The sequence below is a fragment of the Teleopsis dalmanni genome, chromosome 1 (genome assembly GCF_002237135.1).
Source record: "Teleopsis dalmanni isolate 2A chromosome 1, ASM223713v2, whole genome shotgun sequence".
In the NCBI taxonomy this organism is placed as follows: Eukaryota; Metazoa; Arthropoda; class Insecta; order Diptera; family Diopsidae; genus Teleopsis; species Teleopsis dalmanni.
Genome location: NC_051846.1, coordinates 109722577 through 109734689, shown reverse-complemented (window position 1 = coordinate 109734689; position 12113 = coordinate 109722577). Strand labels below are relative to the sequence as shown.

The window sequence follows — 12113 nt, the reverse complement described above, 5'->3', positions numbered from 1 at the left end:
TATATAATAACTTATAATTAAAACATAAACAAAATAGATATAACGATTTTTATGTAGGTCATTTGTAAAAGAGGCATTTTAAGAATTTTTGTAGCGAAATCAAACAGGAACAACATTGTTTACCACACTAATATTTCGTTGCATAGTGAAAAGCAGTAGTGTGTTGCATGATGCAGTACAACACAATAGCCTGTACGAGCTACAACACTGCACTGCATTAACGAATGAAAAAGCACGACATTGCACAATTCGCAGTTGGTGTAAGCAAGTAAACATTCAAGAAACGCAGCGAATGTTGTTGTTGGCACTATAATGTGAGCCATTATCAGTACATCTCTGATCTACACCTTGCCAAATTTGTATAAAAGCCTAAATTTTTAATAACAAAAAACAATTCAATTCCAGAATTGAGTTTATTTGGTTTAAGTGCTTATTAAACATTAAAGGCAAATAGGTTAAAATGCTAGTTGCTAACGAATATTATTTGAACATAAAGCAAATAGGTTAAAGTGCCTAGTTGCTTACGAATATTATTTGAACATACTGAAGTTGGTTCAAGTACCATATTTATTTAGGAACTGGTTCAAGGGCCGAGTTCCTAATCACAAGCAATACTGAATCGATTAAAGTATCGATTCAGATTTAATAACAAACGAGTTATTCAACAATTACTTTTGTTATTGTTTTATTATTATTATTGCTATATGATATGGCTTAAAATTTTGTACGTAAACCTTTATGTTACAGCACATTTGACAGAACCTTATATACGATATTTAAAACACAAATGCCAGATGACAAAAAAGACCTAAATGTGCTCTGCTCAATCCACAAAAAAGGTGATCCTGTAAACTGCGCCAACTATCGCGGGATCAGTCTTTTAAATATCGCATATAAGGTTCTGTCAAACGTACTATGTAAAAGATTGAAGCCAATCCTCAACCAACTAATTGGACCTTATCAGTGTGGCTTCAGAAGTGGCAAATTCACCTTAAACCAGATATTCACAGTGCTTCAAATCATTAAGAAATCCCTAGAAAAGCAAATCGACACACACCACCTATTTGTCGACTTCAAAGCTGCTTTTGACACTACGACTAGAAGAACACTCTATGTCGCTATGTCTGAATTTGGTATCTCAGCAAAACTTATGCGGCTATTTAAAATGACGTTAAGCTACACCACCAGCTCCGTTAGAATTGGGAAGAACCTCTCTGAGCTGTTTGATACCAGACAAGGTTTCAGACAGGGTAGCTCCTTGTCGTACGATAATCCGAGCAGCAAATTTAAATAAGGACAAAATAAAGTATTTTCAGATGGATTCGAATAGCAAAGAAAGGACAAAGACACAAATTTATTTAATTTATTGAAATTAGGCTGACCATACAATACTGTTTCGAGTTTTGCCAAGTACTCACCATCAGTGGTCTTAGGAAATAATCGAATTTTTTAATTAGTTTATAGTCCGTATATAATTTGTTCGGACAGGCTTAGAACGATGACTAATCGTGTTTATCCACAAGTAGTTAATGATGGGTATTTGGCAATACTCGAAACAGCTGTGTGGTCAGCCAAAAATTCAATTAATTAAATTAATATAGAAAATAAAATTTTTGGTGTTGCAGTTCACTACTGTTCAAGAAAACATCTTTAGAAATATATTTAAATAATTAATATTATGCAATATTATATATCTTCTTTCTGCATCACTTACAATTTATTAAAAATAAACTTTATTATCAATTTATTCAGACCAAGAGATATTATTTTATAATAAATGTTAAAAACAACACCACTGACAATTATGTGATTAAAAGACGTTTCACAAGAATCAAACAAAGCAGCAGAATATCGAAATAGTAAGACGAGAGTTGCCTAAATATTCGCCGTAAGAGAAATCCAAAGAGAAGAGTGAAGAAAGTTAAATATACATACCGTTTACCGCACACAAGATGAAACAGAAAATCAACAGAACAGTAAAGCAAACAAGAATTCCTAGAAACACTAGAGGCACTTTTTGCATACAACAAAATTGATACGAAATAATTCTATATAACGAATTATTAAATATAAAGGATTAATTCCCTATTAAGAAATATCCAAGCGTGGAAATACTTTCTATAGCTAAAGTATTCAAACTAAGAAATAGTCGTATTGAATTACAAAGACGCGACAGGTGGTATAACCTCGATTGTGTCGAAAGTGATTCCTTGTAATAAGCACAAGAATACGTTCTATAATGGAAATATTCAAACGAAATTTTAATTATATTGATTTATCAAGACACGATAGGTGGTCTCACATCGACTGTGTGTGAAATAACTCATTGGAACATATAAAATGATACTTCGTATAATGAAAAGTCTTCAAACTAAGGAATAATTATATCGAATTACTAAGATACGACACGTGGTTTCACGTCGACTGTGTCTGAAGTAATTCCTGATAATATATATAAGAATACTTTCTATAAAGAAAAATCTCCAAACGAAGGAAAAATTTTTTCGAATTACCAAGATACGACAGTTGGTCTCACGTCGACTATGTCTGATTATATATATGTATTTGTTAACAAATGCACCTCTATTAAAATTCTCATAGATAAACAAGAAACACAAGGGCCTGAAGGAAGATCCCCGAAGAAATCCAAACAAGCTTTTACTAAGGATTCGTATCTAACACATCTCTGTCATCCATAAATAAATTCTTTTAAATATATATATTGTTCTTCAATTTTGTTATATATATATTTTTTTTTAAATTGTAATGTTAAATTAACTATACTTAATAAAAAAAGTAAAAAAAAAAGAGTCGAGTAGCGAAATCATTAGCTGTGTTGTGATGGCAGTTTTTTGACGTCTAGTTTTCGTTGCGTTTGTTCACGTATCTTTTTCATCGCATATAAATGTGTGTGGATTTTGGCTGCAACAAGATAATGATCCGATGTTAGCTCCTCGGATAGAACGTACATCCAAGACACTGGAAGTATACTTTCCGTGTGTCACAACGTAATCAATTTAAGATCTTATGTTTTGAATCAGGTGACCATGTTGTTTATGTATGTTCAGATACTCGAATCTGGTACTATTAATCACCATGCTTCTAGCCGCGGAGAAATCAATCAGACTTCTTCCACTACCTGAAATTTTGTATGGCATTCGCGCCAAAGAAACCTTCTTTGTCCACATTTGCGTTGAAGTCTGCTACAACGATTTTGATGTCATGATGGGGACAACGTTAATATGCTTGTTCAAGCTGTTCATAGAAAGTTTCTTAGGTGTCATCTTTATCTACCGTCGGGGCATGTGGACAAATTAGTGACGTAAAAATATTTTGCCTTATTACGGTTTTTAGCTACGATTTCGTTTATTTCCGAGTGTACTATTATATATACTGGGACATCCCAATTGCATGTTTCTATTATTTTCCCTTGATAAGCAATAAATATCACTAATGTTCAAATATCATTGAATCATTAGTGTCCAGGAGTTTTCACATTAATGTACGTGAAACGGTACCTAGTAACTGTTATTAATTTAAAATAGAATGAAAAATAATAATCCACATACCTGATATCCACTAAAGCTAATAAAATTACTGAATGCCGTCCTTTATAATTATAATAATATACTTTTAATTTTTCGCAGATAAAAATAACGTTTTAAGCATACAAAACATATGATTTTCTTAAATTGGGGCAGTATGAACACTTTTCAAATTAATTTAAATTTATTTTCAACGAAATTAAGGAAATTTGGCTATCTGAACATAGCTGTGTTACGATATTAATATTTATGTTGAGCGGCCCTATGTGTTTCTTTGTATTTGATATATTGATTTATGTACACCTTATGTTTGAGACAGCGTAAATAGAGGAAAATTGTTATAATGTATTTATAGCTGCAAGTTACATTTTAAAGTGTGTGTGTATTAATAAAATCAATGAAATTTAATCAGTATTGAATTAGATGTATTCATTTTTTTCAGAGCATTTATTTAAAACCTCTACATTATATTAGCATATAGATGTGAATATATTATTTTTCTGTATCATTTTAAGATACATCACAGGTTTGTAAAAAATCAGTAATACTATTATTACTATTAGTAGCAAAAGCAATATCTATAAACCACTACAGAAATGTGTATATGCTAATTTTGTTCTCATGTAAAACAATTAAATGAATGCCATGAAATCAATATTTCAATTAAAATTAATTTTTAAGTAACGCATGAATAAAGTAATATAGTAAATGTTATTTTTAAACTTACGGTCATATAGAAAATGGCAAAGAATTATGACTACTTATTAAAAGTTTTACTGGTTGGAGACAGTGACGTGGGTAAACATGAAATTCTTTCAGGATTAGAAGATGCGTCATCTGAAAGCCCATTTTGCAGCGGCAATGGTAAATTGATACAATATGTTGTGACTGAAATCAACTTTTCATTACAGCTTACAAAACAACAATAATATTGCTTGAAGGAAAACGTGTAAAACTGCAATTATGGGATACATCAGGCCAGGGAAGATTTTGCACTATAATAAGATCTTATTCTAGGGGAGCTCAAGGCATTATATTAGTGTATGATATAACAAATAAATGGAGTTTTGATGGTATTGACAGATGGTTGAAGGAGGTAGAAGAGGTAAGAAAGAATATTTGTCGAAATGTATTAAAGTGGATTTTCTATACCCATAATAAAACAGCATGCTCCAGGTATCCCAAAGGTACTTGTAGGTAACCGTCTACATCTTGCTTTTAAAAGACAAGTTGCAGCCAAGCAGGCAGAATTATACGCATCTCGCAATAATATGTCTTGTTTTGAAATATCTTCCTTGTGCGACTTTAATGTGAGAGAATCATTTTGCGAGCTGGCCAGAATGGCGCTTCACAGAAATGGCATGGAAAGAATTTGGCGCAGTAATAAAGGTATTGGTAACATACTTTATATTGTATTCAAAATAAGTCTTTAATAAATATCTATGTTTTTATAAGTTTTATCTTTGCAAGAACTGTGCTACCGGACAATTGTAAGGCGAACTAGCGTTTACGCAATAGATTCTCTGTCACTACCGCCATCGATCAAATCAACTTTGAAATCTTATGCTTTAACGACTTCACAATGTTTTAATACTTTAAGATTTAACTCAAGATGTATAAATCATAAAACTAGTTCGAGATTCAATCGTAACAGCTGTAACATTGCGTGATTAATGATTTTCATTTCGCTTTAAGTATTCATTGGAAAAAAATAATTTGTATAAGATGTACTTTAGTATAATATTGTATATATAGACAACATATTGCGTCGTGTTTTCAGAATGCGAAAATATGTTAAACTTTTACATTCAATAAATATATGCGAATTTCCAAATAAATATTTTTATGTAATTATGCCTTTGTTAATATCTTTAAATACATACAAAATTTGAAGTACTTAATATTATGTTAATCACCTAAATTCGAATATTTCAGTACATTTTTTTGCAACATGATTTAATTCAATAGACTGATACAATTCTGATGATCTATGATAATAATAGCCCTGCATCTTTCCAGTCGATTTTGTAAAACATATGTAGTAGAAACCAGCAAAAGAAGCTCCATTTATATCTTTTATTGTATGATCCGGTACTAAGAAATGTTCTTTCCAGCGCATAAACACATAGTCGCTATTATCTAATGCACCATAATCAAAATCGTCGGAGTTAAACGTTTCCTGGTAATCGGCAAAAGCATAGAATTTTCCCTAAACTTTTTAAAATAACTAAACAATATATGGCAAATAAATCATTGTTCTACCCAATGTCCTTTATCAACGTCTTCGTCAGCTTCCCATTTCCTTGTTAAAAAGGGATGTTTATTCGAAATAATTTCGCCATCAAAAAATGTTGTCAGTGTTGGAAACTCGAAAGTTAGTCCATTAATTTTAAGATATCCACATAAAAAACTATTGTTTACGTCAACATTCTGAAATTAATACAAACCATTCTACTAAAATACAACCCATGATATCATTTGTACCTGTAAAATAACTTCAACATCATAAGAGGTTCCCTGAGACTTTTGAAAACCTTGAAACATAGACCCATTGTACAGTTTTGTTTTAATTATACCATCTTGATACGAACTCGTAGGAGGACTTGAATTACTTTCTCTGACTGGCATTATGGTCAAAAGTTGCAATTTTTGGAATGTTGCGAATATAGTCAGCTATCTGTTAATAATGTACTGTGTAACAATGTTGCTAATTGGAAGAATCAATGCAATAATTTGTTGTTAAGCGGAATATCGTAAAATTGAAACAATAATTTTGACATAAATCAAAATTTATTTAAAATAAGCATAAATAATTTTATATGCATAAAACAATATAATTTATACTAAGTTCCAACACACCTTGATTTTGCAAAAATTTTACTTTCATCTTCGTTTCAGCGAAATTTAGTGGTTTTTTCCATCGAAAATTCTGTTTTATATTGCAAAAAACTGAAATCAGCAACGTCAGCTAAAGTTGTCTTACTGCTACATCAGTGGTTTTCAGTTCATGATATTCCCGAGATTCTTGAATCAGATGAAGGACCACAGTTTACGAGTCATTCCTTTAACGAATTTAAAACAAACCGGAGATTCAAACACAGAGTTTCTTCACTCCACTATCCACAATCAAATGGTTTTGTAGAGCGAAATGTACAGACGGTGAAAAGTGTACAAAAAAAAATGTTGATCTGATGGAAGTGATCCATATTTGGCAATGTTGTTGCTGCGCAATACTCCTCGAAACGACATATTAAAATCGCCACGCCAACGTTTATTTAGCCGTCAAACAAGATCAATACTGCCAAGCGATATATCTAATCTAAAGCCGAATATTGTTCCAGGTGTTACGAAAGAACTTAGAGAGTCACGCGAAAATCAAAAACTCTAGGCAGATAGAGTAGCAGTTCTAGGTCAAGCATTTAAAATGGAAGACAAAGTGAGAATGCAAGTCCGTCACCCGGCTAAGGTGATCGAAGCACCCCAAACCCTCGTTCCGTTATAGTTAAAACGCCGCATGGTAAAAAATATCGCCGCAACAGTATTTATTTTCATACTACAAGGTCCCAAGTTCCCCAATAATTGAACTGAAGAAAAGGTTTCAGGAGAACCCTGACGTCTCACAACGCATACCGGAAGCTACAAGTCACGATCCGATGCAATGCAACGTGGATCCTCAGCCCGAGAAGTGACGTCACTCCATGCGCTGATGTAGGTTAGGTTAGGTTCGGAAGGCGCGTGCTGCCAATTGTCAGCACTTCCACTCGGAGGCATATAATTCCCATTGTGATGCCCTCGAAAAATTTTTGCCGGGAGAGGCGAGGTGCTAACCTTTATAATCCTTGTTAAACCATTTGGTTTTCCAGATGAAGTTGAGGAGATCCGATAAGTTTACTTTCGTTATCTCATCCAAGCCAGTGAAAAAGCGGTCTCCGAAACATTGAAGTCGCCTTGTCTGAAGTCCTGGGGAAGACAGAGGAAGTGGTTGATAGATTCTATCTCATCTTCATCTTCGCAACTCCTGCATAAACTGCTTGTTGGAACTCGCCACCGTTGGAGCATAGGTGCAATGGCACATTGCCCCGTTAGTACTCCAGTAAGCACACGAACTGCAGGTTTGCTAAAGCCTAAAAGGCTTTTCGTTTTATTTTTATCCAACCTCGGCCATAAGGTTCTAGCTACCTCACAGTCTTCGCGGTTAGTCCATAAGTTGTCACCGTGTTGGTGATTTCCTCTATTATCCTAAACAGCTCACACAGTGGTGTTTGTATTCTGAGGTCGGCCTCTCTTGCATGCATTGCAGAACCGCTTCTGGCCATCTCATCTGCTAGTTCATTCCCTTCGATATTGCTATGCCCAGGAATCCAGCAAAGAGAGACCTTGTGATGTTTGATGTTCATCAGTGAGGCGCGACATTTTAATACAATCTTGGATTTAACTGTTTTAGATTCAATTGCTTTCAAAGCGGCCTGACTATCTACAAAAATCGTGATATTCGATGGACGAATTGTACTTTGTTGTATAAGTTTAGCCGCTTTTTCAATAGCGTATATCTCAGCCTGAAAGACACTGCAAGTATCAGGGAGTCGGTAGGACTGCCTTATCCGCATATCTTTCGAGAAGATACCTGCTCCCGTACCGCCCTCCATCTTTGAGCCATCTGTGTAGATAGTAACTTCAGAGTTACCTGTCACACATCCAAGCTCCCAGCTATCTCTGGTTGGATAAAGAGTGGGAATTCTGGTATAGAAATCTAGTGTTGGTGTCATGTAGTCTGTAGTCGAGTCTAGATCTGCCTTGACTGAGCCCTGACCCCTCCTTCTAATCTCCTTCAAAATTGTACGGTGTCCGTAGTTAGCTGGTTTCGACATCTTAGACTCTCGAAGCCTGAGAGCACTTTTGGCATGTAGTATTACATTTAAACCCTCTTGAGGCGTACTATTGATTGCTCCGGTGGTACCTATGCAAACCAATCTCTGTGTTTTTCCGATGCGGGCTAAATTGCATTTTTTGTTCAACGCCTGGTACCAGACGAGAGACCCATAGGTAATGATAGGCCTGATGATCGTCGTGTACATTCCGTATACTACGTACGGTGACAATCCCCATCGCTTCCCAAACGCCTTTTTGCAGACATAATATGCAGCTAGTCCTTTCCTAGTTCTATCCTCAATATTCCTTCTCCAATTTAGTTTGGAATCAAGGGCGACCCCAAGATACTTGGCTTCCGAGGAAAGACTCAGTGTAATTTCATCCAATCTGGGTAAGATGAAAGTAGGTATTTTAGTTTTCCGTGTGAACAGGACAAGCTCTGTCTTAGTAGAATTCACCCCTAAGCCATTGCTTTTTGCTCACCTGGAGATTTCACCAAGTGCTGATTCCATGAGCTCACTAATCGTTGACAAAAATTTGCCTGAGATTAGGATGGGAACGTCATCGGCGTCACCTTTGTTTTCCTAGCCCTAAAGATTTGCAAGATTTCGTCGACCACCAGGAGCCAGAGAAGGGGTGATAATACTCCTCCCTGTGGGGTGCCCCTTGTAGTCCTTCTGGTCACGGAGCCCGCTCCTATATTAGCGTTGATGACTCTGCTTTCAAGCATTTTGCCAATCCATGCTATTATGAAGTTCTCGACTCCGTTTCTTCTAAGTGCCTCACGTATCGCGTTCGTGCTTTCGTTTTTGAAAGCTCCCTCGATGTCAAGGAATCCAGCCAGGGTGTAATCCTTTAGTTCGAGTGTTCTTTCAATAGTACCAATCGCTTCGTGGAGAGGTCTTTCTACCGTCATACCCTTGTTTTTACAATAAACGAGGAGAGACTAATTGGTCTGTAATCCTTTGCAATACAGTGATTTAGCTTTCCTGCTTTTGGGATAAAAACCACCCTAATCTCCTGCCAAGCTTTAGGTATATATCCATCCCTTAAGCATCTTGAAAAGATGTTCACCAGATGAGGACCCACGCTTTCAGCAGAGTGTTGCAACAGTCCTAGCAGTTTAAACAGGATTTATCTGTGTTTCACAGTCAATCGAGTTAGTGCACCTTGGAAAGTGTGTCGTCATTAAAATATTAAGAGATTCCTGACTCGAGTCTGTCCATGAGCCGTCTGGCCTTTTAATACTACCTAGGGTTGCTGATTCTCCAGATAGTATTTTTCGTAACCTTGATACTTCATTTCATTTACAGTCTCAATAGTTCCGCAGAACTGTTGCCAGGAATTTCTCTTTGCAGTTTTTTTGCTTTTATATATAATTATATATATATATATATATATATAAAAGCAATTTTGCTTTCATATATATTAAAAATGGCTTTATAAAAGTTCCAATCCTCTTCTTGCTGGCTACTTTTTACCTTGTTGAAGAGTTTTCTGGATGTAGTTCTCAGCAGCCTCAATTCCGCACTCCACCAAACCGGTTGAGGCTTAATTTTTGGCCTAGTTAGGGGGCAAGCTGATTCAAAAGATTTATTCAAGATATAGCATGTATACACTTTGTATATATATAATTATATAAATGCATATTAAGGTGCATATAAAATATCATTAAATGGTTAACGTACAGTGTTGTGAATGTGCCTATGCAGCACATTCCCATCATTGACTTTAGCCCTATGCAAGCAGCCAGACTGCTGCAATATGAAACCTCACTTATGTGAGATAATAAAATGTATACATGCTCCTCTCTTGTGTTAGTGCTTGCCGGCGTACTAACACAATTATGTAGTCGGTAGTTTTAAGATAAAGTAAGAAAATAATTTTAATAAAGAAACGTGAACTAAACTAAGCAGACGTGTTCTTATTATATGGACTTTTATTTTTTCAATGTTCTTATTATAATAGGTGTAAGCCATACATCCAGATTGGCTTAATGTCTTTATACTCTAAACATAAGGGAGGCTGATGCACGATTAGCTAACGAAAGCTTATAACCTTGAGCGTTTGTAAAGGTGAATATCAAAGTACGACGCTGTTTTTGTTTGCGGAACTACAATTCTGTTGAGAATTATAGTTGGTGAGGGGGATCTGTGAAGAGAGAATGTTATGTTTTTTTTTCTTTTATCGGTTTATTTATTAAATCTTTCTAAATAGAAATTGACAATAATTTTGCAAATCTTAAAAAACTAATATGTATGCTATTGAGCTAGGTATCAATATTTATCAAGGATTTTCTTTTAAGGCGATTTGGTGCAGTTGCAGAAGATGAGTACCGAACATGAGGGTTTGGATGCGACTTGAGTCTATCTCGAAATTTAGGTATGTATTGATGAATAACTTTTTCAACAGTTAGTAAATTTAGATCTTTGTGTAGGTTTTTGTTTTAAGATACCACGAAGCGTATCTAGCTTGTCGGAAAATTTGGTTTTTTCTATATTTGTGTTACACGTGAACATCACAGTTCTATACTATAACTCCAAATTGGCTTTAATATTGATTTGTAAATTAACAATTTGTTATCGAGACTGAGTTTAGAGTTGCGATTTAGAAACCAGTACAATTCCTTATATTTAAGATTGTTGTGTGTAGCGTAAATTAAATGCAAATGTAAACAAACAATAAATTATTTTATTTTATTTAAAAAAGTGCTTATGCACAAATTATTTTATAGCAATCCATTTCTAACTAATGTAATATGTAATGCGATCGCACACGGAAGAACCACCACAATGCAAGTAGAGTGTTTGGTCATAGCATGTATGCAATTGCTATTTGACACTTTTCTTTTCTGTGCAACTATTCTGCACATGTCGATATGATACACTTGAATGTGTCATAATATTTTCTAAGCATTGATGTGGGTCAACCTTTTTAGTGCCGCCGCAATTAAAATTATTAAGAAAAACATTTGTAAAATATAATGAAATATTTTGTATAAATAGTTTCATTAACGGTGTTTTCCAACGCAGCATAAAATACCCAAAATGCTGTTGAAAATAGTGAGAATGAAGACGATCGCTGTGTTCGGCAAGTGTTTAATCATTTTCCCACTTATTTGGTCTTGCCCAGGTGCTCTTTTTGGGTTAATGTAAGTTATAGCTTCTTTCAATTCCGAAAGCTCTATAATTGGAGGATTTTCTACTTCAGCTAGGATAGATATGTTAGGCTGGAAGTCATTGATTTGGGGGTTTGGCTGAAAAACATTCTGCAGATGTAGTGCCAAAGTAGTTCATTTTTCTTCATCGCTACGAGCCCAGGAGCCGTCTTGTTTGCGTATAGAAGGTTCCCTTTGAATTGGAGTTTTACAATTCTGTGCAACTTTCCTTAAGGAATAATTATGTTTTTTTTGTGAGCCAAGGCTTTCTAGGTATTTTTGTATAGAACTGTTTCTTTCCTCATCAAGGGCTTTTTTCAGGGCTTTTGTCACCACATAGAGGTTGAGTTTTGATCTGGGAGAATAGTTTCTTTGCCAATCTCGTCTCGCATTACGCTAAGCAGAAATAAGTCCATTCAAGGTCGATGGAAAAATTGTTTTTTTCGCATTATAATGTTGGACAATAATAGACTCAGCAGCCGCGCCAATTAGAGTTTTGTTAAATACATCAACAGCATGCTTAATTTCATCGGTGTGTGTGG

General features: G+C 35.0%; 2 protein-coding genes across 5 annotated transcripts; one reads left to right on the top strand and one right to left on the bottom strand.

The window, feature by feature from the left end:
* Nucleotides 1-3818: 3818 nt before the first annotated feature.
* On the top strand, nucleotides 3819-5385 carry LOC119676113 (ras-related protein Rab-40C-like). 4 transcript variants are annotated; one of them, XM_038087345.1, is made up of 6 exons: nucleotides 3835-3919; nucleotides 3988-4071; nucleotides 4283-4409; nucleotides 4457-4650; nucleotides 4712-4934; nucleotides 5001-5384. In XM_038087345.1, the coding sequence occupies exons 3-6, from the start codon at nucleotides 4286-4288 to the stop codon at nucleotides 5213-5215; spliced, it is 756 nt and encodes a 251-aa protein (XP_037943273.1). In that variant the 5' UTR covers nucleotides 3835-3919; nucleotides 3988-4071; nucleotides 4283-4285; the 3' UTR covers nucleotides 5216-5384. The 4 variants fall into 4 exon arrangements, with proteins under 4 accessions (XP_037943296.1, XP_037943273.1, XP_037943288.1 ...); XM_038087352.1 differs by having other exon boundaries at nucleotides 3841-3923; XM_038087368.1 differs by lacking the exon at nucleotides 3988-4071 and having other exon boundaries at nucleotides 3819-3919; nucleotides 5001-5385.
* Nucleotides 5386-5410: 25 nt separating this feature from the next.
* Nucleotides 5411-6250, bottom strand: LOC119676140 (glucose-induced degradation protein 4 homolog). The gene is made up of 3 exons (XM_038087375.1): nucleotides 6030-6250; nucleotides 5808-5975; nucleotides 5411-5754 (listed from the first exon to the last, which is right to left on the bottom strand). Exons 1-3 carry the CDS (start codon nucleotides 6171-6173, stop codon nucleotides 5458-5460), a joined length of 609 nt encoding a protein of 202 aa, XP_037943303.1. The 5' UTR covers nucleotides 6174-6250; the 3' UTR covers nucleotides 5411-5457.
* Between the last annotated feature and the right edge of the window lie 5863 nt (nucleotides 6251-12113).

Bases quoted from the DNA above. Each gene is read 5' to 3' on its own strand.
- LOC119676113 (XM_038087368.1), top strand. From the start codon at position 4,286: ATGGCAAAGAATTATGACTACTTATTAAAAGTTTTACTGGTTGGAGAC. The intron at 4,651-4,711 runs GTAAGAAAGAAT...ATAATAAAACAG, and splicing joins GGTTGAAGGAGGTAGAAGAG to CATGCTCCAGGTATCCCAAA. The intron at 4,935-5,000 runs GTATTGGTAACA...TGTTTTTATAAG, and splicing joins AATTTGGCGCAGTAATAAAG to TTTTATCTTTGCAAGAACTG.
- LOC119676140 (XM_038087375.1), bottom strand. From the start codon at position 6,173: ATGCCAGTCAGAGAAAGTAATTCAAGTCCTCCTACGAGTTCGTATCAA. The intron at 5,976-6,029 runs GTACAAATGATA...TATTAATTTCAG, and splicing joins ATGTTGAAGTTATTTTACAG to AATGTTGACGTAAACAATAG. The intron at 5,755-5,807 runs GTAGAACAATGA...TAAAAAGTTTAG, and splicing joins ACGTTGATAAAGGACATTGG to GGAAAATTCTATGCTTTTGC.